General features: G+C 35.0%; 1 protein-coding gene across 2 annotated transcripts; it reads right to left on the bottom strand.

Moving 5' to 3' along the window:
• Positions 1-5,344: 5,344 nt before the first annotated feature.
• Positions 5,345-23,056, bottom strand: LOC110456984 (SAFB-like transcription modulator). Of its 2 annotated transcripts, none has more exons than XM_021508065.1 (17): positions 22,976-23,056; positions 21,174-21,305; positions 20,987-21,064; positions 20,230-20,275; positions 18,838-19,384; positions 16,806-16,843; positions 16,398-16,486; positions 15,301-15,447; positions 15,042-15,096; positions 14,499-14,615; positions 13,478-13,983; positions 11,912-12,072; positions 11,462-11,590; positions 10,053-10,166; positions 9,610-9,798; positions 8,886-9,028; positions 5,345-8,070 (listed from the first exon to the last, which is right to left on the bottom strand). In XM_021508065.1, exons 1-17 carry the CDS (start codon positions 23,003-23,005, stop codon positions 7,847-7,849), a joined length of 2,745 nt encoding a protein of 914 aa, XP_021363740.1. In that variant the 5' UTR covers positions 23,006-23,056; the 3' UTR covers positions 5,345-7,846. The 2 variants fall into 2 exon arrangements, with proteins under 2 accessions (XP_021363740.1, XP_021363742.1); XM_021508067.1 differs by having other exon boundaries at positions 18,847-19,384.
• Positions 23,057-26,332: the final 3,276 nt, after the last annotated feature.

The raw sequence follows: 26,332 nt of genomic DNA, 5'->3' as shown, positions 1-26,332 counted from the left end.
TTAGATCCATCGCAGTATTGAGAGGCGACTAATGAGACATTCCGTAGCAAATTGGAGATTTTTCACATTTACCGGGCCAGATTTCCACATGCACATGTTCCACGTTTTTGATATCTCTCGTTGACTCACTTTATATGATAGTGCATCTTGCGCAAGAATAGGTCCTCTACATCAGCGTTCCTTGTCCGCGATGCTCTCAGCTTAATTGCTGCCTTCGACTGTCTTTAGCCGAGGGGACTATTGGTTTTATATAATAGCTATATTTTCAATTATAATATATCAATTCTATCTTCTTGTAATATGATGTATATGTACATGTAACTGTTCTGTTTCACTGTGTCTTGAAAAAGGAGCGGATCGCTCCGAAAATTTGGCAACCTAAACTTGTCCACACTGTTGGAATTACTTCTTTGCCCTATATATATATATTGCATATATATGTATATAATTGAAATACTTAAATAATAGAAAGTTTAAACTAATTTTCTGGTAGTATAACTAGATCTATACCAAATGGGCCATCCTTAAAACACATGTTTGTTTTCAGTATCCCCAACTCACATTTTGTTCAGTGGGTAAGTAGTTTTTTCTCTCTCAAAATAGGCCTATCAGATTTCTTTATATAAAAAAACGTTAACTTTAAACGGGAAACAGCAAACACACAATTCAATTCTTAATATATTACAATATATATGTATTCCAATCCCTGTCTGGCCCGTTGCATTTTGTCCCTCTCCTGGTAACATGCATTTTACTGAATTTTACAAAACACGTGGTAGACGGTCATACACATACACACTTTACTGGTGAAAAGTGTGCGTGCTGGATTAAAAGTATATTCGCTGCTATAATATCAACTAGTATATTTACCAGGCCAGAACATAACACGTACCGGAAATACCGGATTAAAGTAATAGACGAACATACATGGCATCTTCTAAAGGTATTCTGGTCATAGTATTAGAAGTTAGTGATAAAATACTGGCATGATATTATCTTGATGACATGATGTCATGTTTTGTTTTTGTTAGGTGGAACCTTACTGTTTCGACGTATGGCACACACGATTTTTATGTGTAAGCCCGGGCTTTTTTTCTTCGGACATCTACGCCCCTTGATACCCAATATATGTAAATTAATGCTATAAAATCTCCTCGTGTATATGACCTTGCCCTATTTTCTGGTCGTAGGACTTCTTATTAACTATAAATATTTAGTTATTATCTCAAGGTTCAAATTGCGTTTAATGTCCTGTGTTGGAGATCAAACCGCTTGTATATTAGAGCTACCTAGTATGTCGAAGTTCATATCACATTTATCTGCTGCAAAAAATATGTTTTGACTCAAACACTTCAATCACGTTTTCTTGGGAACTTCGTGGCCCAAGACCATGGTATTTGCATATATTGTGTTTTGAGCAAAGGTGAAGTTCTACCGTTGGCCGAGGTCAAAGGTTAACGTGGCCTTGACGGGTAAAAGATTAATGAATATTCTTTTAGCTCCATAAGACTTAGTGTCATGTTTGGCCAGTAAATTTGTATGAACCTTTGAGATATACGGCTATATTTTGACCTAAACTAAGCTGTTCAGAGTAATTACGTCTCCCCTTCGAATATTGTATCAGTACTAGTTCTTCTGGTCCTTCTAATCACAACTTGTCCGGGCCATACATTTTAAACCGTTAAAGATATCTTGATGAAACTTGAGGTATGCCTGCATCACCCACAGCAGGTGTGCAGTGCACTGGAATTAGGTCACTGTGACCTTCACCTAAATGTCAAAGGTAAAATAAGAGCAACATTCAGTAAATTCTTGTCTGGCCCGTAAATTTAAAACCCTTTAAGATATCTTGATCAAACTTGAAGTATACCTGCATCACCAACAGAAGGTGTGCAATGAACTAGAATTAGGTATCGTGCCCCACTATAGACAAAATTATGGCCCTTTGTGTTTTTTAGTCCAGAAGTTTGTCCGGAACATGAGTTCCATGTTATTTCACCTACGTTGACCAAACTTACCATATTTATAGATCTTGGGAGGGCGGAATCTCTCACACTTAAATCTTGTCTTGTGCCCCACTATATATTCGCTATTGCCAAATCCTGTTACTACCAGATCAGGAACATCGGCTGTATTCGGCAGTTTCTAACTGCAGATGCATGCAAGATTTTGGTGCATTCACTTGTTACCTCTCGGTTGGATTATGGTAACGCCCTGCTCTGTGGTATATCTGACAAACTAACTAGTCGTCTGCAGAGGGTTCAGAACACTGCAGCACGGCTAGTTACTCGTACTCGAAAGAGAGAGCACATCACACCTGCGCTTTATTCGTTGCACTGGTTACCTGTACGATACAGGTCGCAGTACAAAATTCTGGTATACACATACAAGGCACTGAATGGAACAGCTCCTCCGTACCTACAGGAACTTGTTACCCTGTATCAGCCGTCAAGATCACTGCGGTCGGAGTCAGAATCTTTGTTGTGTGTCCCAAAATCTCGTACTGTGACCTACGGAAACAGATGCTTTGGGAGGGTTTCGGCTACGTTGTGGAATAGCTTACCATCTGCTATTAGGAAGTCGAATACCCTGGCCAAGTTCAAGAGGGACATAAAAACTCACCTCTTCACGTCTGCATTTTAGAATCTTTGCAAAGACGTAATGTAAATACCACCCTTTTATTTGTTCAATTATGTGCACATTGCTTGTTAAATGTATGAAAGTGATTGCAAGCCTTTGTTGTTTTCACAATTATAACCATTACTATTATCCATATGTTGTAAAGCGCCTTAGAGTAATTTTACAAATTATATAGGGCGCTATATAAATGCTGTATATTATTATTATTATTACTATATACAGAGTTATGGCCCTTTGTTTATATTTGTATATCGAAGTTTGTCCACGACATAACTTCTTAACCATTTAATATACCTTGATCAAACTTGAAGTATACCTGCATCATCAACAAAAGGTGTACAATGCACTGGAATTAGGTCTTGTACCGCACTATATACAGAGTTATGGCCACTTTTTAATTTTTAATTCCGAAGTATGTCCACGGCATAACTTCCATGTTATTTCACCTAGGTTGACCAAACTTGCTATAGTTATGAATCTTGGGAAGTTGGAGTGTCGCATTCTAAAATCGGGTCTCGTGCCCCACTATGTAAATATACTAAAGTTTGTCTGCAGCATTAGTTCCATGTTATTTCTTCTACGTTGACCAAACTTGCTGTATTTATGTATTCTTGGAAGGCGGAGGGTCAAGTACTGTAATCGGGTCTCGTGTCTCACTATATAAAGAGATATGGCCCTTTGTTATTTTTTATAACGAAGTTTGTCTACAGCATAAGTTCCATGTTATTTCTTTATGCATTTGGGAAGACGGAGAGTCGAGTACTGAACATCACCCATCTGTGCATAATCGAACGTAGATAGTTATAATTATTTGACTTTATTCGCATAATTTTATTAACTATATTGTAATCAGATGTGTGATAATTCCTATTTTTATATGTACATGGGTCTATAGTACCACAGCTGCCGAAACCAAAATTGTAAAGACAATTTAACATGAACCAGATTTTTTTTTAAAGTTTAATGGTTTTGAACTTCCAAACTTGCATATTGGCTAATAAGGGGAACCATACGTTTTTGTTCACAAAAAACAAAATTCTAGTTTTACATGTTTTAGGGGTTTAGATCGACTTTCGGTATATATGATCATTGAGGGTGTCATTTTTACCAAAAGTCGATCTAAACCCTTAAAACATGTAAAATTACTCTGGACACCTTAGTTTAGGTCCAAATATAGCTGTAACAAATTCACAGGTCCTTGTGATAAATCACATATAAACAGTTTTGTCAACTCTTTTCTTTCATAGGCTGGGGCGATCGCAAATAAACGACAACAAAGTGACACGGAAATATTCACCTCCAACATCCGCAATCCTATTCATCCATTAAGAAGAATAGTCTTCAAATTTATATTTTTGTTCATGAAATATGAAAAAAATACCTCCCTAGGTTTTCGGTATTGAATAGTACGGTAATGAAGTTTGACAAATTGGCGCTCTTCCCTAATTTCAGAACCCTGGATCCGCCACTGAATTACTAATAATCCGATTTTTCTCAACTCGCCTTGCATCCCTTGCATTTGTAACACATTTACCTTTGACGACTTGACGTTTATCCTGTTTCAGTCATCTTGATGTCAGTTCTGTGCCATAATACCTCGTTTGTCTTTGACTTTGAACGAGAGATTCTGGCGCTCATCATTGTACCATCTTCATAAGTTCTATGTCAGCTCAATCTTTTCTCTTACCTGTTCGATCAATTCATGTAAACAGTAAATGCACATTGAGGTAACTTCTGAGATATAGCAATAACAAACTTGAAATGTCAAAATCCAAGATGGACGCCAGTCGACCACTTTGTTTATTCCATCAGTCTCAAAAGTAAACATGCACAATTAAAGTTCAAGGGGGAATCGACATAACAAATTTGAGTTAGATCCATCTAGTACTTTCTAAGAAATAGTAATAACAATCATTAACTGTCAAAATCCAAGATGGCCGCATGTCGGCCATTTTGTTGATCCAATCAGTCTCAAAAGTTAACATGCCAAGTTAAAGGAAACTTGCGTATCAAATTTGAGAAAAATCCTTCCAGCATTTCCTGGGAAATAGTGATAACAAACCTTTACTATCAGTCTCAAATCTAAACATGCACAACTAGGGACAAAGGAGAACATACATATCAAAATTTGAGAAAGAGCAATAACAAACATTCTGTCAAAATCCAAGAGGGCCACCTGTCAGCCATTTTATTAATCCGATCAATCTCAAAACTAAGCAAGCACAACAATGGACCAAGGGGAATCTACATATGAATTTTGAGAAATATCCCTCCAGTCCTTTTTGAGAAATTATAATAACAAGAATTATCTAAGCACGGACTACGAACGAAGGGCAATTTGATTGGGCTAAAAAGCTTCAATCAGAAAGACTAACCTTCAGCTTATGCTGTGCTATAAGCTGTCACAAGTTTGGATATTAAACAATTTGTATTAAGTTCATTGAAGTTCACTTTTCGCTTTACAACATGACCCTATTGAGTATTCGTCGACTATTTTGTAAACACATTTGGTTCCATTCCATTACAGCTGAAATTAATTTGAGCTATACAGAGGTCAAAACATTTTACTATCATGTTAGACCGATGGAAAAATGAGTCACTCGCATTTCTTTTATGAGAGAAAAATATCAAACACAGACTACAATACCAAGATAGATCCATTTTGATTTGAAAATTTGATACCAAATTGAACAAAAAGACATAGTGGTTATCGGGTCCATTTTATTCAGTTTAATTCACACCAATTTGCGTTATATACACCCTATTGATTATGTACACAAAATTTGAAATGGTACGAAATAATGTTTTATAAAAAGGAATCCTTCTACAACTTCAGTATCGTCATCATGATTGGATGTCCTTCATGCATCTACTGTTCTTAAATAATACTGTTATATAAACCCTCTAAATTATTTAAAGGAAATATCCATCTTTCATAAAGTAATCTTAGGATATTCAAATCCCATTCGATGATCAATCTATTCATATCTGAAGAACCAAGGAAACTAAAGTGCCTACACAGAAATCCATGTCCACTTGGGAATATGTGATATATACACATGTACTACAATATGGTTTAAAGTTGACAAAATCAAAAACACAGTTTTGTTGCGAAAGATTTTCATTTACTGTAAGAGTACTTATTTTAGCAGACACAAATTTTAGCACATTGTCGAATGATAACATATTAGCAAGTTCATGCTGCTGTAGAAAACTTATATTCGAAACCATCAAAATAGTGCAATCATGACGCATTAGCACGATGTTTAAAATTTGAAAAGAGCTAGAATTAGAGTACTGCTAAAGTCTGTATGTTTAAGTACTATCACTGTGTTTCATAAAAGCTCTCATATACAATGTATTACAAGACTCAATACACGATGTTCACCAGTACTAAGGGGTAGATGCTGATAGGACTTTAGAATCATATTATGAATTTCATGATAACTTCTGAGATTCAACACAACACATGTACTGTAGTCATAAGAATTATGAATCAGTTTACAGTTTATCAAAGTCATGACATGTTAATATACACAATGGTAAAAGCCACTCTCACACAACATGTCTAATAAATGACTACATAAAACAGTTTACAAGTATAAACACTTTCTCTTTCAGTATTTCAGCACCACATCTGTATACAGTGCTCAATCTATCAATCATGGCAGTTTAAGGATACAGATTTAAAATTGTTTTTATATTTGACCGTGAAACTACAACTCAAGCAACAAATTCAATTAACAATACCAGTTAAATAGAACACAAATGATATAAAACTCACTTTTTGTCAATTAATTTAAATATGAATATAAATATAAATATGAAATCTATTTAACTGGCATTGTAATTACTATTGCTGTACTTCCAACTAATGTTTAAAAGATCAGGTGCAATTAACAAATCGTATTTCCCTTTATTAAAATTAAATGCGATACAATGTATTTTTACAAAAAAAAAAACAATCCCCCCCCCCCCCCCATTTCAATTTAAATAAATAAATCGTTGAATAACGACTATATGCCATCTATAACTAGGAAAAGTATGCAGAGAATATACTGGCTTCATTTTCATCACATCTTATTCAGATTCCCATTCTCACTAATTCTACACTCAGATTTACTTCATTCTCACTAATTCTACACTCATATTTACTTCATTCTCACTAATTCTACACTCATATTTACTTCTGTCTCGCATACAAGTACTTACTGGTTCATTTGATGTTATAAACAATTTAACAATTCACTAACAAGCCACATAAATTAATTAGGTGTAATAATTGTGTATGCTATAAAACACGGTGTTTGATGATAAAACACAATTTTTCAAAACAAGTCTCTGTAGTATATTCTGCGCCTCTAAATGCATTTTTTACTACTTTTTCCCTTTTTTGACATTTACGTTAATTTTTATAATACAAGTTCTTGGCCTTTTAAATAAATCATATTTGAATTAGTAATTGTTTCCAACCATAGCAGTCAAAAGAGATGTGTTATGAGTTGTACCAAGCAGAGTGAGGCAAAGATTTGTTCTTCTGAGTTATACATACTATTTAAAGTTAGCACCCAGCAAAGAATGGGGAAACTGTTTATTCTGAAGATGTGCACTTAGTATTAGTGAGGCAAACATTTTACCCAACAACACAACAAGGTGAAAACCTGTTTTCTGTATAAGGAGTACTTCTTCAAGTAAGCACCAAAAAGAGAGGGTAAGAGGGCATTTTCCTAAACTACTTCAAGCTCTAATAATAGAGAGCAAAGAAGAAATTGTGTCTGAGGATGGTACACTATTTCTACTGAAAAACAGAAGGAGGTACATAATTGATTTCTGAGTATAGGGTACACTTTTATTCAGCTGAAGGAAAGAGGCAAATAATGTTTGTTGAAATGTAAAAATACATTTGTAGTAAAAATGTTGATGTTTGTGGCAAGAACCCCCTGGAATACATGTACAACCCAAAAATCTCTCCAGTTATAATATCAACAAAATGAATGCCAGACACCTTAGAATAAGATGAACCTTTCAAAGGAGATATAACAATATCTAATTGCCCATCAAATCAGTGAAACACATACTGTTTTGTCCATGATCCGAGCTATTTTGCTTACAATACAAGTTCATCATTTGAAGTTAAGTACGGAAAATAAGTACACAACACTAACATAACAACAGTTTTAGAGGTTGTTGCGACATGATTTAGATGCTAGTATCGTCTAGTATTGTGATTCATTCCTATGTGAGTGTTCATGGGCACAGTTGCATGCTGTCCTGTCAGTATTCGCTGGCCACCCATCACCATACCCGGCTGCTGCATACTGGTCATATACGTACTAGCTCCCATGTTGGAGGAAAGTCCTGACGCAGACTGTGACCCACTTCCCCAGTGACTAGATTGGTGGGCGGCATTGCGAGAGGCCGGTACTACACCTATTCAAGAAAAGACTTTAATTTACAACAGCAAATCCAATTCCAGGTTTTGTAACTGTTTTAACAGTGATACATATATATATTAATTTATTTTCGATGTTATAGCCCTTAACAAGTGACTACCTGATTAACAAAAAGAGTTAAACAGTAAATAACAGACAATGACTTTCAGACGTGTGCTTCTTTTGCCTATCAACTTTGGGTCAAGCACCCTAAAATACAAACTTGGTCAGTCATCAAAATTTAAAATACCAGGTATCTGTATAATGTACGGACAAAGTTGATACATGTAATGATGAATCTTTATGTCCAGATTAAGGAACAACATTCAAAGAAATGTTTATCCCTGGTACAAGACCAGGACATGTATGAAATTCAGTGAAAAATTACACTGTTTTTACATTGAACATGAGAGTAACTTTCACATAGTACTAACAAAGTATTGAATTCCCTTTTACTACAGTAGAAGTAGTAGTAGTAGTTTTACTTCGTTACTCAAACAAGGTATTCATAAACAGGTAACTGAACTCCCTTGGACACTATACCTGTTTTCTACTGTCAATACAACTACCTCTTAAATTTTTCAATGTCCTTTTCTTTACAAATTTCAGGAGTTTACTACTGTTCCATACATCTTGAAATGTGTGATGTCAATGTCATACACTTAATAACTTCAGAAACATAAGAAAGTTATACAAATCATAAATCATAGCGACGATGAACAATTTCTAACTGAAACAAAACATATCACGAAAAAATCTATGTAAATGTGAAAAAAATAAAATGGGACGATATATAAAAAATGTATACAATACCTCTGTCCATTTTCCTTTCACCTCTGCTGTCAAAAGTATTCCTTTGAGGTCGTCTGTCAATGTCCCGGCCTCTCTCCCCGTCCCTATATCGGCCTACATCACCATCCCGTGCTCGTACAGCTTCTCTATTTCGATCACTGAATCTAAAATGTTAACAGCAACTATTGTTAGTAACAAAAAAAGTTGAAGTATGGAAGATGGGTACGCAATACCAAATAATTCTTGTTTGGAATCATATAGATATTTTCTCACAAGACACACTCTGCATTTTTTTTTAACATTAGGGCAACTCTTGAAACAAGCTGAATGAATTGGCCATGTACGTCAAATTGAAAATAAAAATAAGTACAGAAAAATAATAACGATGACAAATACTTGTATATATATGTTCAAATAAAAAACATTCACAATATTCTGGACCAAACAGTGAAACCATCAGACAGTATATATAAGGACCATGACCAAGAGCACCCTGCTACAATAATTTTATATCATTACATTTTAGAACAGATGATTTCTGAGTTTCGTAAGATGACTTCCAACTGATAAAAAATTGTGCCTATGCATCTGAAATTTGATGCTTCAAAAAGTGGTTATTCAAGAGAAAGAAAAGACCAAGCTAATGCATTTTGTTTGATGAAAAATAGAACCCAAGTCTAAAGTACCTTCCAGGCGAGTTTAGTCTATAACGATATCACATCATGAGGATATCAGAAAATCTTACCTATCAAATCTATCTTCATTTCTATCATCTCTAAGGGAAGAGCGGGAAACTTCCCTGTCCCGGATGTCTGACCTGCCCAAGTCCTTTCTGTTGTATCTCTCCGCCCTCCTGTTGTCAAAGGCATCCCTATCAAGTCTTGTGTCATCGTATCGGGTGGGGCGTAGGTCTCGGGAGTCCATCTCTCTGTAGCTGTTGATGTTACAGGGAATAAATTAAAAACTTTCTTATTTCACCTAATTGTACAACATTTCTATATTGTATAGATTATATATAACAGCTAGCATAAACTTTCCCAGGAAATCACAAACTGCTGTATGTTCCATATTCACTTCTTTAATATGTGATCAATACTAATAACTACACACCAAACATTCTTCCTATTTACAAGTCCATTTAGAGGGGTATCAATATAACACAAACTTTGAATATGTTACAATACATACCGATCTCTTTGAAAAGAATCTGACATCAAAGATCTTTTGTTGTCCAACCATTCATCTTCAATAGATCGTTCAAACATCCGCTTCAATGCTCTTCTGTCCCTTTCTTCTTCCAACCTATCCAATAAATATTTACAAATGTTTATGACACCAAGTCACCTCATTGGTGTCAACTCAACAGGATACAGAATAATGTAAAAGGCCTCTTTTGCGTTTCTGGTTTAACCAGTTGAAACGGTTGGACTAGAAAGCAAACGACAGGTGTAGAATAATCTAGTATGAGAGTTATTCATGTTATTGACTATACATACATGTATTAGAGTATAAATGTTATTGACTATACATACATGTATTAGAGTAGAAATGTAAGACATGATGAATTGTTCCAATACAGTGTTTCATGTGAGTAAGTGAGTGTTACCATTATCAGGGAAAATCCAAACAGAAAATGTTTGTATGTATTGTCAACTGTCATGCTTGTATGAAATTCAGTTGTTTAGCATACATCTTTCCAGTGAAGCCCTTCTGTAAGAATGTAGTATTCCTAATGTATTTACCTCTTTTCACATATATTATACATTTGCATATAATACTATTTTAATGATCAACGATTGCTATAATTTATAGAATAACTTCAGTATATGTTGTTTTATCATTACCTTTTGATAAAAGATATCTTGAAAGAGCAAGACTGCATGTTCAAGGCCATCTTGTGATCTAAACTGTTGTCAGTCTGGGTCACTTAATCATTAACTCTATGGTGTATTTGAAGAGATGAAATGTTGGATCACCTTGAAAGTATGTTGTACCAAGCACTAGATTGTCAACATCAGTATGTACAGTGTGTCAGCAGGAGACCTGCTGGTTATATTTTTGTGGTAGAAATGCCAATACAGATCACCAAATTTATTTGGATTCCACAGGTACTACATTTTATATTGCAAGCGATGGGTGTTGCTGTTTTCACATCTGTGCCTTCTATGAGAATGGGTGGTGCCTTATTAACATGTTGGGCTTGCTGGCTGCCCTGTAAATGTAAGCATCTTACCGTGAGGTGTAGAGATCTGGTGGGATGCTATGATATCCTAGCATTAGGATTTTTCTGAGAAATGTAAGCTTTAAGCCGAGGTCAGGCCTTGTGTGCTATCTTTTATATGATATCTTTTTTAACAGGGTTTTGAGAGTGAAGTTATTATACACATTCATTGTATAACTCCATTTTGGTCCTGTAATATACTGAATGTTTGCTTCACAGTAATTCTTTGTTATCAAGTTTGGAAAATACTATTTAAATAGTCATTAAATAGTTAGATAGTCATGCTATGTAGAAAGATGAAGCCAAGGGCCAATACTGTAACACAACTGCCATGACAATGAATTTACCCTCTCAATCTATATACATATAGTTTTACCTAAGGCGTTCTAGCCGTAGTCTTTCTGTCCTCTCCCTGTCCAGCTTGTCTCTCTCCAACTGTTCTAATCGCAAAAATTCTCGTCTCTGAGCAGCAATTCTTTCTCTTTCTAATCTCTGCCTCTCTCGCCTAAGTATTCAATAACAAAATCAATGACAGATTGATGGCATTAATAATATACATTGGTTTGAAAACATGATATTACTATTCACATACCTGGAAATAAAAAAGGCCAGAGTCCTCCCCTACATATCACCTATGTTCTAGCAACTCATAAGAGGCCTTGCATTTGACTGAAGTATTTTTTATCGGTCTTGATTGTTTCTGGCCAGACAAATGAAAGTTAAATTCATGTTAACAATGAAGGTAATAAAAGAAAGCTTCGAATAGGATAATCTCACTCTCGTTTTTCCTCGTTCATATATGTCAAAATTTAATGCAATAGCCCACCTAAGTTTATCCCGTTCCCTGCTTAGCTTCAACGACTCCATCCTTTGTCTTATATGGATATCTTTTTGGCGTTTCTTTTCTTGCAATATCTCCTTCCTCTTCAGATCTTCTTGTAATGACTTTCTCTTCTTCAGTTTTTCCCATTCTTTCATCTTTTCTTCCTGGGAAAGATAGAAAGATCCAGACATTTTAGGATTCCATAAATCAGCTTAGCTATGAAGTGCAAAAGTTTAAGATTTGATGTTTAGTACATTATAATACTATAGTACACCCAACTTGTAGAAAAAGGGCAGCACTGCATAGCTTGTATAGTTGTATATTATAGGTATTTTATTAATACATCATGTTGAGTAGAGTTCAACTATAAAATGTCTGCTATCATGAGTCTTGGGGAACAGCCTCATTAATGCTGAATCATGTTAACATGATGGTAAATCTAACAGGGTAAATCTGATTTATCACATAATGTACTGTGTTATCCAGTAAATATACCCATGTCATATTTGTTTGAGTATTTACCATGTAATATGACCTATAAGCCCTGTGATTGGTTGTAAGTTTCAATTGTTTCAATTGTGACGTCACGCCTATGACAAGTACATGATGTCACAGACTTATGCACTGGAGTCAAAATGGTGGCTTTTTACATTTCAAGGTTGCATAAAAAATGTCGTTTTACACGAATAAATGTCACAAATCCTGATTATGTGATAAAAAGGATTTTACACTCGTTACACTTGTTTTCATTTTCTATGAAATTTATGAAATTCGTCACAAATTTTTCATTTTAGCTCACCAGAGGCTTGCTAAATTGAAAAATTCTTTTCATAAATCTCATATGAAATGGAAACTCATGTAAGATCCTATATATATATATGTCACCCTGGTAACATACTAGCTGCTTCCTTCTGACTCAACTAGACCCCGAGTTGACCTTACAATATGCGGGAAACGGAAGTGCTACTATATATTATTTCTTGATCTTGATAGGTTTAATGTGACACATCCAAGGATATTATTACACTGTGCGTGCATCAAGTAACTTACTTAGGTTGGACCCCCCTTTATAAATTACAATATCATTAAAAGTTTTAGCTGGTTCTTTTGCTGTTTGAATCTTGGTGAAAATATCCGATCGTAGTAGGTTCCAATCTTTAAATGTGTTCTTCTCTTTAGCTTGTTCGGTAGAGTCTAAGACCAGTTAACCAGAGGTTTGACACCTAGCGGTGGCATTGATAAAAAAAATGACCTCTCTTCCATCTTACAAAGTAATCAAAGCATGTGATAAAAGCCTGAAACATATCACCAGGATATTATAATTGCATAAAAAGGTACACATATTTTGTACAGTAGATCTAAGCAATAAGTGATATGATTTAAAGTCATCAAGACCATATATAACTAATGCTGGACAATGTATTCAAGAAAACGTATTGCTCATCAGCTTTTGAAAATGTGAAAGAAAAAAAATGTGTGATATATGGCATGTCAACTCCTTTACAATCATTGATATGCACTTTGAGTAAATAATTAGTTTAAGTTTTCAATACATTGCATAAAACACACCTTCATTTGATCGAAGGGTACAATTTCCTTCTCAGAGCCTTTAGTCTCCGAGGTAGCAGTTTCATCTCCAGTTGTCTTCTCAGTATCTTCTCCTACTGCATCCAGAACATTTTTTTCCTCAGCCTCTTTCCCATCAGCTTCATTACCATCCCCTTTGGAGTCATCTACAGGTTCAGCTCCCTCTGGCTTCTCAGCGGTACTGGATGCCTCAGGCTTCTCTTTCTTCTCAGGCTTAGTACTAGAAGCTTTCTTGTCACTTTCCTTCTTTGCTGGTGACTTGTGTGTCTTGTCATGTGAGCTGGACTGCCTGTTGTCCTTAGAAGCAGTGTGAGAACCAGAGGATCTGTGGGAGGATGTCCTTGACCTTGCGGAGAAGGAGGAACGACTCTGGTGGCTGGAACGTACACTGCTATGATGATATGCGTGTGACCTACTACTGGATGACACACGATGATTACTGGATCTGGAGTCTCTGTTTGTGTTACCACGAGACCTGTTCCTGTCACCTGAAGAGAAAAAAATACAATTTAAACACATTCACAAGAGGCCGAATAGGGATGTTTAACGGGATAAACTGCGATTAATCTTTGCCATTTGACAAAAGACCCTAAAAAGAACTCTAGGCTATGATGTGATGTTGTCTTTAGTATACTCATGAAGCTCCTGAAGGGGACATGTGCAAGAAATAGGCTGCTACAGTAATTTTAGTAAAATGTGAAAGTATTGAGATTGTGAAACTGACAAGGGGCTCATTGTCCAACAGCAACATGCTTGCATCTGAGTGCTCAGTATAGTAGCTTCACATTTTAAGACATCAGCATTTAACTTGATAAAACTGTTTCATCAATTGTACAATGCCCACATAGTAAGATATATGATGTATTTCAATAAGGAAGGATATAGCATATGTAAGCAGAATTCATTTGATGTCAAAATTTTAAATGAATTTTTCAGAATCTACAAAAATGCATCTGTGAAACAAACAAATAATAGAATAGAAGTTTTTTTTAGTAGTAATCACCTGAATCTCTACGACTGCTGCTGTCCTGGGTTGATCGGGGTCGGTAAGATCTCCGTTCTGTTATCTTTCTCTTGTTTCTATCCTGGTCTTTCTTATCTCCACTTTCAGACTTTTTATCTTCAAAATTTTATAAAAAAAAATACTCTGCTCATAAAACTAGGTGAAAGTTGTCAATGATACATGTTACCTGCTTCGATCAATTTCATATTTCACTTTCCATTTTAATCCAAATGAGATTCTATTCTGACAAGGCCCAAAGTTAATGTTTAAATCGCAAGGTTTAATTTAAATATAATATGAGGTTATTTTGTTTGTGGCATCATCTAGGAAAGGACTTTCTGAATATTTTGAAAAAGATTGTACTTCACCAAGTATATAGTGAATTATATGTATGGAATTCTTGTTTCAATTGCAGTTTGTATTTGCTGTGAACCTCTGTCGCTTTACAAATAATAACCATGTGCGCTTATAAATGAAGTACATGAACTGCATAGTAGTAATAATAGTAGCTACAAATACTTCTGTAAAACAGGGAACACATACCTGCAGTTTTCTCATCAGGCTTTTTTGCAGTGTTCTTTTTTGGTTCTTTCTTGGTCTGAAAACAATATTGGTTTAAGTTAATATAAGATCAGTAAACTGACATAGTTTGTGTAGTTTTTATTCCTAACAGACTAGTTTCATCTCCACCATAGCAAATGGTGCCTTAATACATTAACTGCATAAACAAATTTATTTCTAATAATTTGTCTTGGTCACAAATTAGTTATTTTATCCTAATTTATTTTATCCATTCACTCACCACTTGTATAACATGTTTGCCTTGCATCTTTGTTCCGTTCAGGTGCTGCACACTGTCGGTGGCTTCCTTTGATGTTGACATGGTCACAAAACCATAACACTTGGCACCACAGACTTTAGAACTAGCCAGAACTTTGGTTACCATCACCTACAGAAAAGTGGGACAAAATTTGAGATGGGAAACCAAATTTATAACGTGTATATGGGCCTGAGTGTTTTACTTGATAACAAAAATAGGTAGAAAATAATTTTTCAAGTTGTTTTCCATTATTTAATCCCCTTCTCAAGGGGCCAAATCTATAAACAGTCGAAACTCATTATCTCGAAGTCGACACGGTCGTGAAAAAACAATCACAGCAATTATTGTATTGTGCTCTCAATCGACTTTCAAGCCATACGAGCTCCTGTAAAAACATGAATCTGTGGAGCTGTCCTAGGTTGTGATTTTAACTGTGGAACTCTTTTATGCTATGCATGACCACGCTTTGTGACCAATGTTCCGGTTTGCACTGTCGTCTGTTTGGGTGTACGCAAAGAATACTGTTGATCAACATTGATGAAGTTTGATTTTTATTATGAACAACACGGTTTTGACCGTCTGCACACTTTACAGTCTGAAGCTTTATCGTAAATTCTTTTTTCCGATTTCATGATAGTCTAATCACGAAAGATGTTCATAAACACGGAATGGCTAGATGTAGTACTTTTGCGTTTTATTTGTATCAAAAAATTAACAAGTCACAAAATGAAATTTGAACATTATGTAGTAGACGATGTTTTGATGTTGGATTTACGCTATTGAAACCAATATCTTACTTCGAGGTATCCAAGTTTTTCGACTTTCAGGGTTCGAATTATCAGAGTTTTATTTACTAAGATAAAGAAGTTTGGCCGGGACTGGAGAAATACTTCAAGATAAACGGGGTGTCTTTGAGTTAAAAGAGTTTGAGATAATGAGGTTCGACTGTATATATGAGCTCCATTGACATGCCAATGAGATATATTGTAAGAGTTCATTCAAAGCTAAATGGTTAGATGCTAATGTTGGCTTTTAACATAGGTCTAGCTTCCTTAATTCTGAAATAAGTAAATACCCACCTTTCCATGTTTACTGAATAATGTCTTTAGGTCAGCCGCCTTTGTAGTGGATGGTAGTCCACTCACCCATAGATTGCGACTGGTGCTCTCTGGAATTTCAGGAAACAGATTTGTTATTCATCATTTAGTATACTCAAGTGTGCTTTTGCTGACAATCATCTCTCCATCCATTTCAAAGTGAAGTAACATAATGTATTACAGAATACAAATATTTAGATATCCTTCCTATTCATTTTCTGATATCAATATTACTTTTGTTAGAGAACACAGTTACCCCCCCCCCCCCCCAATTTTTTTTTTTACATATATATATATCATAAATGGCATGAAATAAACAGTGACATTAATTTAAAGAAAACAAATCATGTTCATTTTTCAGACAAGAGAATCTTATGCTGAGAAACTTACCAACTTTTCCGCTGGTCTGGCTTTCTGACTGCTTTGAGCTGAAAGTAAACAAAGAAGAAAATGAACAGTGTGATAAACATTGTAACTGGCCTCTAGATCAGTTAGGCTCGGATACCATGACATGTTGTACATACTAAACCACCATATTTAATAAAAGAAAAGTGTAACGTAAGGCTTATCTATGTAACTTCTACATTTTAATTATCATCAGGTCAACTACAGAAACAGAACTTTTAAAAAGGTAGGATACTTCAATAAGTTAAAAGTGAGATTATGACATAAGAAAATCAAACCAGTTTACAAATATTAGAACATTCAGAGCTTGCAACACAAAACATCATACAGTAGATATGAACATCATACAGGAGATATGAAATAAGATTTCAGATTGTATACAGAAAAGATGCAAATGCAACAGTAGTATGTATTAATTTAAGAGGTTTTAGTGATATATGTGGTGTAGTGGAACTGGACTTGGTCCATCGTCCGCGACCAGGTAGCTCAATTGGTAGAGCATCTGTCTAGAGTTCGGAGGGTCCCGGGTTTGAACCCTGGTCTGGCCGAGCATTTTCCATCTCCTGTTACAGTGGTATACACTTTTACAATAATGTTTGTATGTATTGGGAGACATCCCAAGGTGTTTATCGTGGTATGAAAACCTTTTTTACCTGTATTAAGCCTATCTAATTAAAAAAAAAAATCAAGAAATTTGTTAATATTCACTAATATTAACACAACCTTTCCTAACTCATTTGCTGTAATTAAATTCTGAGTTGGTAAAATTAAATAATAAAGGCTTATTATTTTGGAATAATCAATAAATCATATTTTATTTTTAATACATTTTATATCATACAGTAGTATAGTATGTTTCACAATACATGTCAAATACTGCAGTATACAGATTTGTTAGCAGTTTCCAGCACTTTGCAGTAACAGAAATATGGGCACAAATTAAACAGACACTACAAGTATTCACTTAATTGATTATAGATGGGGTTCACTATTGGAAAGGTATAAAGCTTAATTGATTGTTTTCCAGTATCAGAAATGGCTCAGAATTTTAGACAACTATCAAAAATTTAATTTAATTTAAAAAGTATACGCAAGATTAAATTTATTTGAGGTATTTTTAAAATTGACCTTTTTACAATGTGTGACCAAAATTTGTTAAGAAATGAAGAAATTGTGGCAATGCTAATGATTAACAAATTGGTTGACAAATTCTATAAATTATATGGAGACATTGGCCTTGACCTTTGAATGCTGAAAGATGAACTCATTAAGAGGTATTCCTGTACCTAACCTTTGTATGAAGTTTAATCAAAATCTTTTACGAAATGAATTCACTGGAGATAAATGGCAATTTGGAAGGGATGGAAATTTATATGTATGCCCCCCCTCCCCATAAATGTGTCCAAGTTTTTCTCCCACCTGTACATATGTAAGATATGTGTTTCAGATAAAGAACATTCATATGGGATATGTCACCTTTTACTTTTAGGACTGACAATGGCAATGGATATTGCCGTTGACAAAAGACACCAACTCACAGAAGTAAGAATTACCGGTATTGCACAAGCTTGACATAAAACTTTAAATTTAAAGGTGTATCCCAAAGGCATACTATCTTTTTCAGATCTGGCCTTACCTAGGATTACGTAGTTTATGTGTTTGTTTCTGGAAATTTTGTTATAGTTGTTGTACTTGCATGGTCAAAATTTTAGGAAAGAGTCAATCATTATGAATGTACAGGGATATGGCGATAATTTTCTTGGGATGTAGGATCCATTTTCATATCCCCCATATAGGTTATACCAACATGTGATAGACGCTTATAAAGGCTTCAAATAAAACAAAGTTTTGGTAATTTACAACGGAAGAAATAAACTGGAAGGGTCAGGAAATTGAAAGAAATGCAAATAATTATTCTACAGTTACTCCTGAAACAAAACATCCAATTATACAACACACCATCATTGTACATGAAAGCTTGGCATTTAACAGCTACGAGAAATGGTGGAATACAAACCGAACCGACCTCTTGGATTCAGACTGAGGTTTGTTGGTATCTTCTTTCTTTGCTTCTTTATCGTTACAAGAGGTGGTTTTGTTTGAGGATGTGACAGTATTGTTCTCCTCGGATGTAGCACTTTTCACAGCATCATTTTCTTGTTCCAATGTCAGTTTCTTATCTCCATCAATGGCCCCCGTCTCACTGCTATCCAAGCACTTCTCTCCCTCCCGATCTGCCGACATACTCAGCGACTCCTGCTCCTTCTGGGAGGTCAGAAGATCAGCGTCCAAATCATTCTGAGGGTCTTCTACCTGCAGAACATCACTTTCTTCTGCAATATCTTCTGACGTATCAGCTGTATTTACATCAGCGATGCTTTCAGTCTTATCAACCTGCTGAATCTCTGTCTCTTGCACAGGTTTTTCAGCTGCTTGTGCCTCAATAGCAGTTACTTCAGTGGGAGTTGATGCCTCATTTCCAGGATTGTCTGCTGCTTTGTCTTCTGCTTCTTCATCCTCACCATCACCACCATCAACATTACACGGAGCTGTGTCAACATGTGCTAGAGAAATTCAAATCACGACTTAATACCACATCATCAAAAGCATCAAAATATCAAATAAAACTGATCTTTCTTTATGTCATGAATAGAAGAGATTATGTAATATCAGGTTTGCTTGAATATCATAATTGTGAATAAATTACCCTAATGGAAAAGATAATAAGTTGAGTATAAGAACAGAGATTTCCAAACAACATTTGATGAACAAACTCTAGCTGCAAATACTGGAAAACTTCCTCAGACTTCATCCTCATCCCAACAGCTGGAAAACTTGGAAAGTTTTCATCATCTCAATTCATGAGAGGTGCCAGGCATCTACAAATACCGTCTCATAAAAGGACAAGCATATTCTCCATGGCTTCATCTACACAGCTTGTCTGGTATAACCAGCTTCTATCTGGTGCTGTTATCTCTCCCACCATCATAATTCCAGTGGTGGGATTTGGGAAGTGATAGAACACTGCTGTTAATTTTCAAAGCATTATGAAAAGTTAAACAAACTGTCATCTGAAGTTTGTGAAAAATGTGATTGCTAATGTAATTTAAGTATAATAATGTGCAACAATTTTTGTTTTGGCAAAAAGACAAATTTTAAGTTAGTTTTGATAATCATTTAATGGACCATCACAATCATATAGTATTACTTCTGGTATAACTTCTAAACAGGTCTGTACACCTGTTTTAATACTGCATCAACAATTATTTAGTGTTGCCAAAAATCAAAATTGAGCACCTTATTATAAGTTTAAAAAAAAAAAAAAATCAAATAATTACAATTCAAACAAATCCACACCAGGATCAACAACTAAATGCCAAAAATTGCTTAATGTTCAAATCTGTTTTACCTTCTAAATCAGGTTCTTGTTTGGAATGAATATTGTCAAGTTCCACCTGAAATACACAACAATTTCAAGTAGTATTTAGATTAAATTGGAATCAAATGTAACTGTTGTATTCTCCTCAGAACTCAATGTAAAAAATCTCACTAGTCCCCTGAAATATCAACACAGAAATCCCTATGAGTTTGGTATTCATGGTTTTTGCTATCAGCTTCAATACTGTCTTCAATTGCGATGAGTGTATTCAAAACACTTTATTGACCCTGATCAAAATTACATCAGTACTATTGTATATGTACATATCCGGCCAAGAATGTTACTGTTTGTTGAAAGTGGACATCTTTTTTGTCAAATTGCAATGCCTAGTTCATAAACATAATAATTAAATACTACATCAGCATACGGTACCAAAACTGATGTGGATGTGCAGTTAAAATACAAGTAAATTGGTAATGTAGCACAATTTACAAATATTGACTGGCATCAGATTTTGTGACCAACTTTTTCATCTATGAGGTAGATCACCTGGATTCAAGCTTCAGGTACATTCTGATTTCATTTGGGATCATCTATAATACATTTATTGTTGTTGGAACCTCAACTGCCATTCAAGTGCCTCAGAGCTCTAATTTTCTTGCATTTCTTTACCATTTTCTATCAAACCAGAATCAAAATCCCACCCATGGGGTGGCATGAAAAGAATCTCTGATTCACAAATACCTTCTAACAAAAACTGTTTACATAATGTGACAATATTACTCACCATATCCTCATTAATTTCAATAAACTCTTCACCAAGTTCATCTTCTTGAAAATAATCATTTTCCTGAACATCTTCCTCCTTTAAGATAAAATAAGTTATGTATTTATTGCCTGTATCATTATTACACATAAAACACAAGCATAAGGAACATCTAGCTAGTATACATGAGAACACTGTTTGTAACTACCTGTATCTGATCAGCAGTGACCTGGTCCACCACCTCCATGTCCCCATACATTAGGTCCAGTAATGATTCCTCGTCGGCTGCATTCTCTTGCTCATCATCTGGAGCTTCTGGAGAAGTTGTATCCACCACTTCCTTAAAATGGGAAAAAGGTTAAAATCATCAGATTAATCTAATTAATTTGTACAAAAACATTGGCTGCTTAAAACATTTTTTGAAGATCCTGTGTTTAAATGATAATTAGCCAACTTTTATTGTATAAAATTGTCAAACCTACCCACAATTATTGGCACTCCTCATGGTTGCTAACAAAGAAAACCATCATGGCAATTGTCTATTCATAAATAATATTTGTGAACTCATGAAAATGAAAGTCAGATATTTTTCACTTTATGTACATGTACATTAAATTTTGTTAATGATGGATTCCTGTTGAATATTTCAAAGATTCAATTAAGGTTTATCACTGAATCTGGACTTGTTTCATAATAAATGAATAAGTCTAGTCCGAATGGATTCCTGAACGATTGAAATGTCATGCTCACTCCTCAAACCCTTGAATCAAACCTCGGCAAGACTTCAGAGGTAATCCGGTGTTTAAGGATGTACTCTCTAGATCTTCGGAGGTTTCAATAACATTCAAGTCTCGCTTTGATCTTGTGTAACAGGTTGTTGTTTCATTTAAAAAGTTCTTATCAATTATAATAGCAAACATGCAGTTGAAAAATGTGTCAAAAAACTTGATGCCTGTTGTTTGTAGAACTTTTTTACAAGAATAAAAAAATGACCAATTTTAGCGGCTTTTTTGAAAATGTGTATTTCTTCCATTATATGAAAGACCAAACTTTCACCCTTTCGACACTAGATTTATCATTTAAATTGTCATTGTGTCGCAATTTTTAATTGTAACAAGTTCAGTTTTGCTGTAAAACTTAATTATGTTCAATATGATGACAACAATTACTAATATGCAAAAAAGTAGAAAATTATACATGATTGGTATTTTTTACGTGTTTAGTGTACCTGGAGCACTTTTATTTTTGATCCTGAAAAAGGTGAAAAATATCAAAATAGACACAAAAAGAAGCAATCCCATCCCCCATTTTTTTCTGTTTTAGGAAGAGAAACACATCTTTTTATTCATTAAAAATGAAGTTTAATAGCAGAACTTCTAATATTTCATACATATCTGATAACACACTTGGAAGATATTGTATGAATTTTTCAGCAAATGGTCAAAACTAAAAAAATCTCCTAAAATCATGTAAATCAGTGTTTTTGACCACAGGGGCTCGATCCGAATCGGTTTGGGATACTTTTGGTTAATAATAAACCTATACACATCAGTAAATAACAGCAACACTTTTTATCCGGTGTCTTTACACATTCTCAAACCTTATAAAGTGTACAGGTTTAAAATTAACCGAAAGTATCCCAAACCGAGCCCCTGTGTCTTTGACCGATCATAGCACAAAAACGATTTTTTTTGCATTTTTTACTATGTCATTAACCCCTTTTCAAAAATGCATATAATATATAAGAACAAAAAGTTTAATATATGAAACGATTGACTTCTCAAAGGTATATATATATCCTGAAGTGATACAGATAAACGACAGCGGCACGAATTAAAGCCGAGAACGTCAGCCATTATGATTTATGCAGATGAAAACAATTAGACGATTGTCTTTTGACCGCAATTTACGACCGGGAACACTAGAATGACTATATAATATTAATCATTACACGAATATGAAATTAATAAATAGCATGTAACACTGATAAATGTTTCATTATATGCATACCAAATCATCCATCTGCAAGTCGTCAGCCATTTTTGCCTCGAGTGCTCGATGGAGACTTCCGCTGGGTATTTTCTAAAATTATTATTCGCGGGGAGGTACTAATGACAAGACAGCGAATGACATGACGAATTTTAATACGTATATTTCACTGTACGAAACATAAATATATAAATATATATATTTTTAAATATTTATCGTAAATGCATCGTAGAGAAAATGCTGCCATGATCAAATATAAGTTGACAGATTATTTTTTAATTTGATGCAAATTGTAGTTTAATTGTTTCTCAAATTTTGCAGTCAAATTTGAAGGCATGTGCTTTTTTATCACTTGAAAGATTTTCATTCAAAGAAATATCTGTACTTTTTATCATTAAATAAAATAAATAAGGATGTAACAGCTATTTTAAATGAGATGGATTATATAACGAACGGTTAGTGCATCACTGAGGGGTGGAATCCAGGATGTTAAAGCAAAAAAACATTTTGTTAACATATGAGAATATACATGGTATTTACAATTCAAACATTAAGCCATAATTGTATCTTTACAGTGAAGTTTCGAATAAACATAAAGAATTTTATTTATCGTTCCTAAATTTGAACAAAGACACCTATAAAAAATATAATAAGTATCCATATCCTAGAGATTGAAACTGGTGAAAAAATAACAAGAGAATACCGAAGTGTCAACAAAACCATAATTTGAACTAAAATCGGTAAAACCAGGATAAAACATGACCAAAGGAAATATTCACTAGCAGATCGTTAAAAAGTACAAGGAAAATAAGATCAGGTGTTCCAGAAGGCTAACCGTCTTTTCCAGTGCTTCATATCGTTAAAAGAAATAGCATATTTCCCTGTGAGATCCTGGCGGCGACCATAAATTTTGTCCGTAGTCTTCATTAACGTTAACCTGCATCTATGGAAACCATGGTTTGTAAGTTTATCCGTCAGCAGTTGACATTCATCACGGAAGTTACTATCAAGAAAGGAAAAGTCCGTGATAGGAAAGTCGACATCGTCCCACTTATCGCACAGCTTATTAGTAAGCCGTCCCTGTTGGTCATGTTGTGAGTGAAGATCGGGGAAAGAGTAGAGGAGTAGTGGCGACCTTGATTTCTAGCTCTGGAGGGTATAGTTATTAATTAAAAAAAAAAAAAAAAACACATCGTGGATATATCTGAATGTGAAATTGAAGGACTTGGCTAGGTTTATATTACTAGCCCTAATAAGTTCATCAATAATGTCAGCTTCATTTGAAAACAAAACCAAATCGGCTAGAAGAGGGGTACAATTTGTTGCCAAAGGAATGCCTAGTCTGCTGGAACTGAACAAAAATGTTGTCAGCCAGGAGCTTAGTCATTTCCTGTTTGGCTTTTGTTGTACTGTTCACAAAATATGCAATAATTTATACAATCATATATGTAAATCGCCGTCCGCCTTCCTTTGAGAAAGACTCTCATGACAGGAGAACGAATGCATTCCTTCAGTTTGATATGAGGTGTGGTAGTTTCAAATGATTTGATAAAAGAAACATTTTTGGTAGAGAAAAATCTTAAAGATTGTTCAAAAGAACTTTTGAATTCTTCAGAATTATCCACCATGCTATCATTTATCACACTTCTTGACAGTATCACAATACGACCGCATCCCTGAAAAGTTTAGATACTGACTTTTTTACGCAACTAGAAGAGCCAGCGATAAAACGTTGTTTATAAGGAGTCTTTTGAAGTTTCGGAATCCGATACAAGCGATATAGAGGTAGGTCCGTATCCTTATCATTAGCGGGCAATGGAAAAAATGTAATATAGAAGCGTGTTTTGCTAGTATATCGTCTCAAAATTTGAAAATATATATATACAAAGCGTGTTTGAAGTTATCTAGCAAGCCTATATCTTGCAAGCAGGTAATTCAGATGCATTGTCTGCAGACGTAACTACAAATGTACAGTACGTACACTCAGTGAGCGTTGTTTGGACACAGGAGTCAAATACAGGCTTGTGTTTTGTTTTCATTTTAGATTATAAGCACCTACATTCTGTAATGATTGACCTGATAGATTTAACCTACTCTGAAAGTGCTCTCGTTTTACCCACTGTCTGCTGTAGTCTTCCACAGAATCCATATTAAATCTTGACATTTACATTCCGGATGGAAAGTATGAGTCTCCCGATACTTAAGACATTCATGAAAAGCTCTCGTAGCTTTGCATCATGGATAAAATTCCGATAGCCCGAGGTCGTCTAAATTCAGCTACCACATAGCGGTTTTTGCGTTTAGTAGAATAGCTTAGAATCAATTGGTTTTAAATATGTAACTGAAGTACGGCGGTATGTTGGCTTGGACTGGCTTCTGATGTAGGATGCTATGGATGTTAATGGCATCTTTCTCCATGTTGGCGAATTCCACTTTTATGAAATCCCGCATTACCGAAGTCATGTATATCATGCAGTAGGAACAGGTCATCTTCAATGCATTTTCAAAGTCTTCAAGCTAGTGTCCAACTGTCATCAGGAACAGTTTTAGTAGAACAGATACGATATTTTTTGAACAGAACAGACACGAAAAGTTTTAGTAGAACAGACACTCTTTTAAAGTTCATAATACAGGGAGAGGAAGCGAATACAGAGTCAGTATATGGTTCGAACATGGTAAACACCAAATGGTTTGTCTAGAGTTTCCATCAGGTCATTGTAACGTCGATGTCAATGACTACGTTTGCGTCTCGTTTAAGGAGTTAAGACATTACATTTAGTATGACTGTATCCTAAACTAGACAAATTTCCGACAGAGTCCGCATGGTCATTGAATCCATAGGGCGAACCTTGTCAAAAGACTTATGTAATGGTCATCTCGGTGTCTACGATACGGGGTATAAGTCTATGGTTTTTGATTGAATACTCCCCCCCCCCCCCCCCCNCCCCCCCCCCCCCCCCCCCCCCTAAAATACGAACGGTCATAGACAGAAAAGAATGGTCAGGGAGCAGGGACAGTATTCACTATACGTCCCTGTCAGGGAGGTAGAAGTGTTTATAAAAACATTGCTTTTGGTTCACTCCCGAACGCCGACCATTCATTTGGCTGTCGTAATTGTCCTTTTGTTTCATATATATACCAAAGCACACACTGACAGAGCAGACTCAATACCATCCACAACATTGGAGAAGAAAAATCCTCGGCAAATTCGCATCTGCTAAGGCCACAGAGTCATGTCCTAGGCAGCCGTTACTTACTACGACCACGGAATCAGATAAGATTATCGAAGCACATATTTCCTTCAAGTATATATAAATTTAAATTAAACTTAAAGAGATGTTAATAAATTAATATAAATTTAAATTACCATGGTAAACT

The sequence above is a fragment of the Mizuhopecten yessoensis genome, unplaced genomic scaffold (genome assembly GCF_002113885.1).
Source record: "Mizuhopecten yessoensis strain PY_sf001 unplaced genomic scaffold, ASM211388v2 scaffold8991, whole genome shotgun sequence".
Classification (NCBI taxonomy): Eukaryota; Metazoa; Mollusca; class Bivalvia; order Pectinida; family Pectinidae; genus Mizuhopecten; species Mizuhopecten yessoensis.
The sequence above is the reverse complement of the archived record's forward strand: the minus strand, read 5'-3'. Positions and strand labels throughout refer to the sequence as shown.

Bases quoted from the DNA above. Each gene is read 5' to 3' on its own strand.
- LOC110456984 (XM_021508065.1), bottom strand. From the start codon at position 23,005: ATGGCTGACGACTTGCAGATGGATGATTTG. The intron at 16,487-16,805 runs GTAAGTTTCTCA...CTGAAATTCCAG, and splicing joins CCAGACCAGCGGAAAAGTTG to AGAGCACCAGTCGCAATCTA. The intron at 8,071-8,885 runs GTATTGTATACA...TTTCTTGAATAG, and splicing joins TGAAAGGAAAATGGACAGAG to GTGTAGTACCGGCCTCTCGC.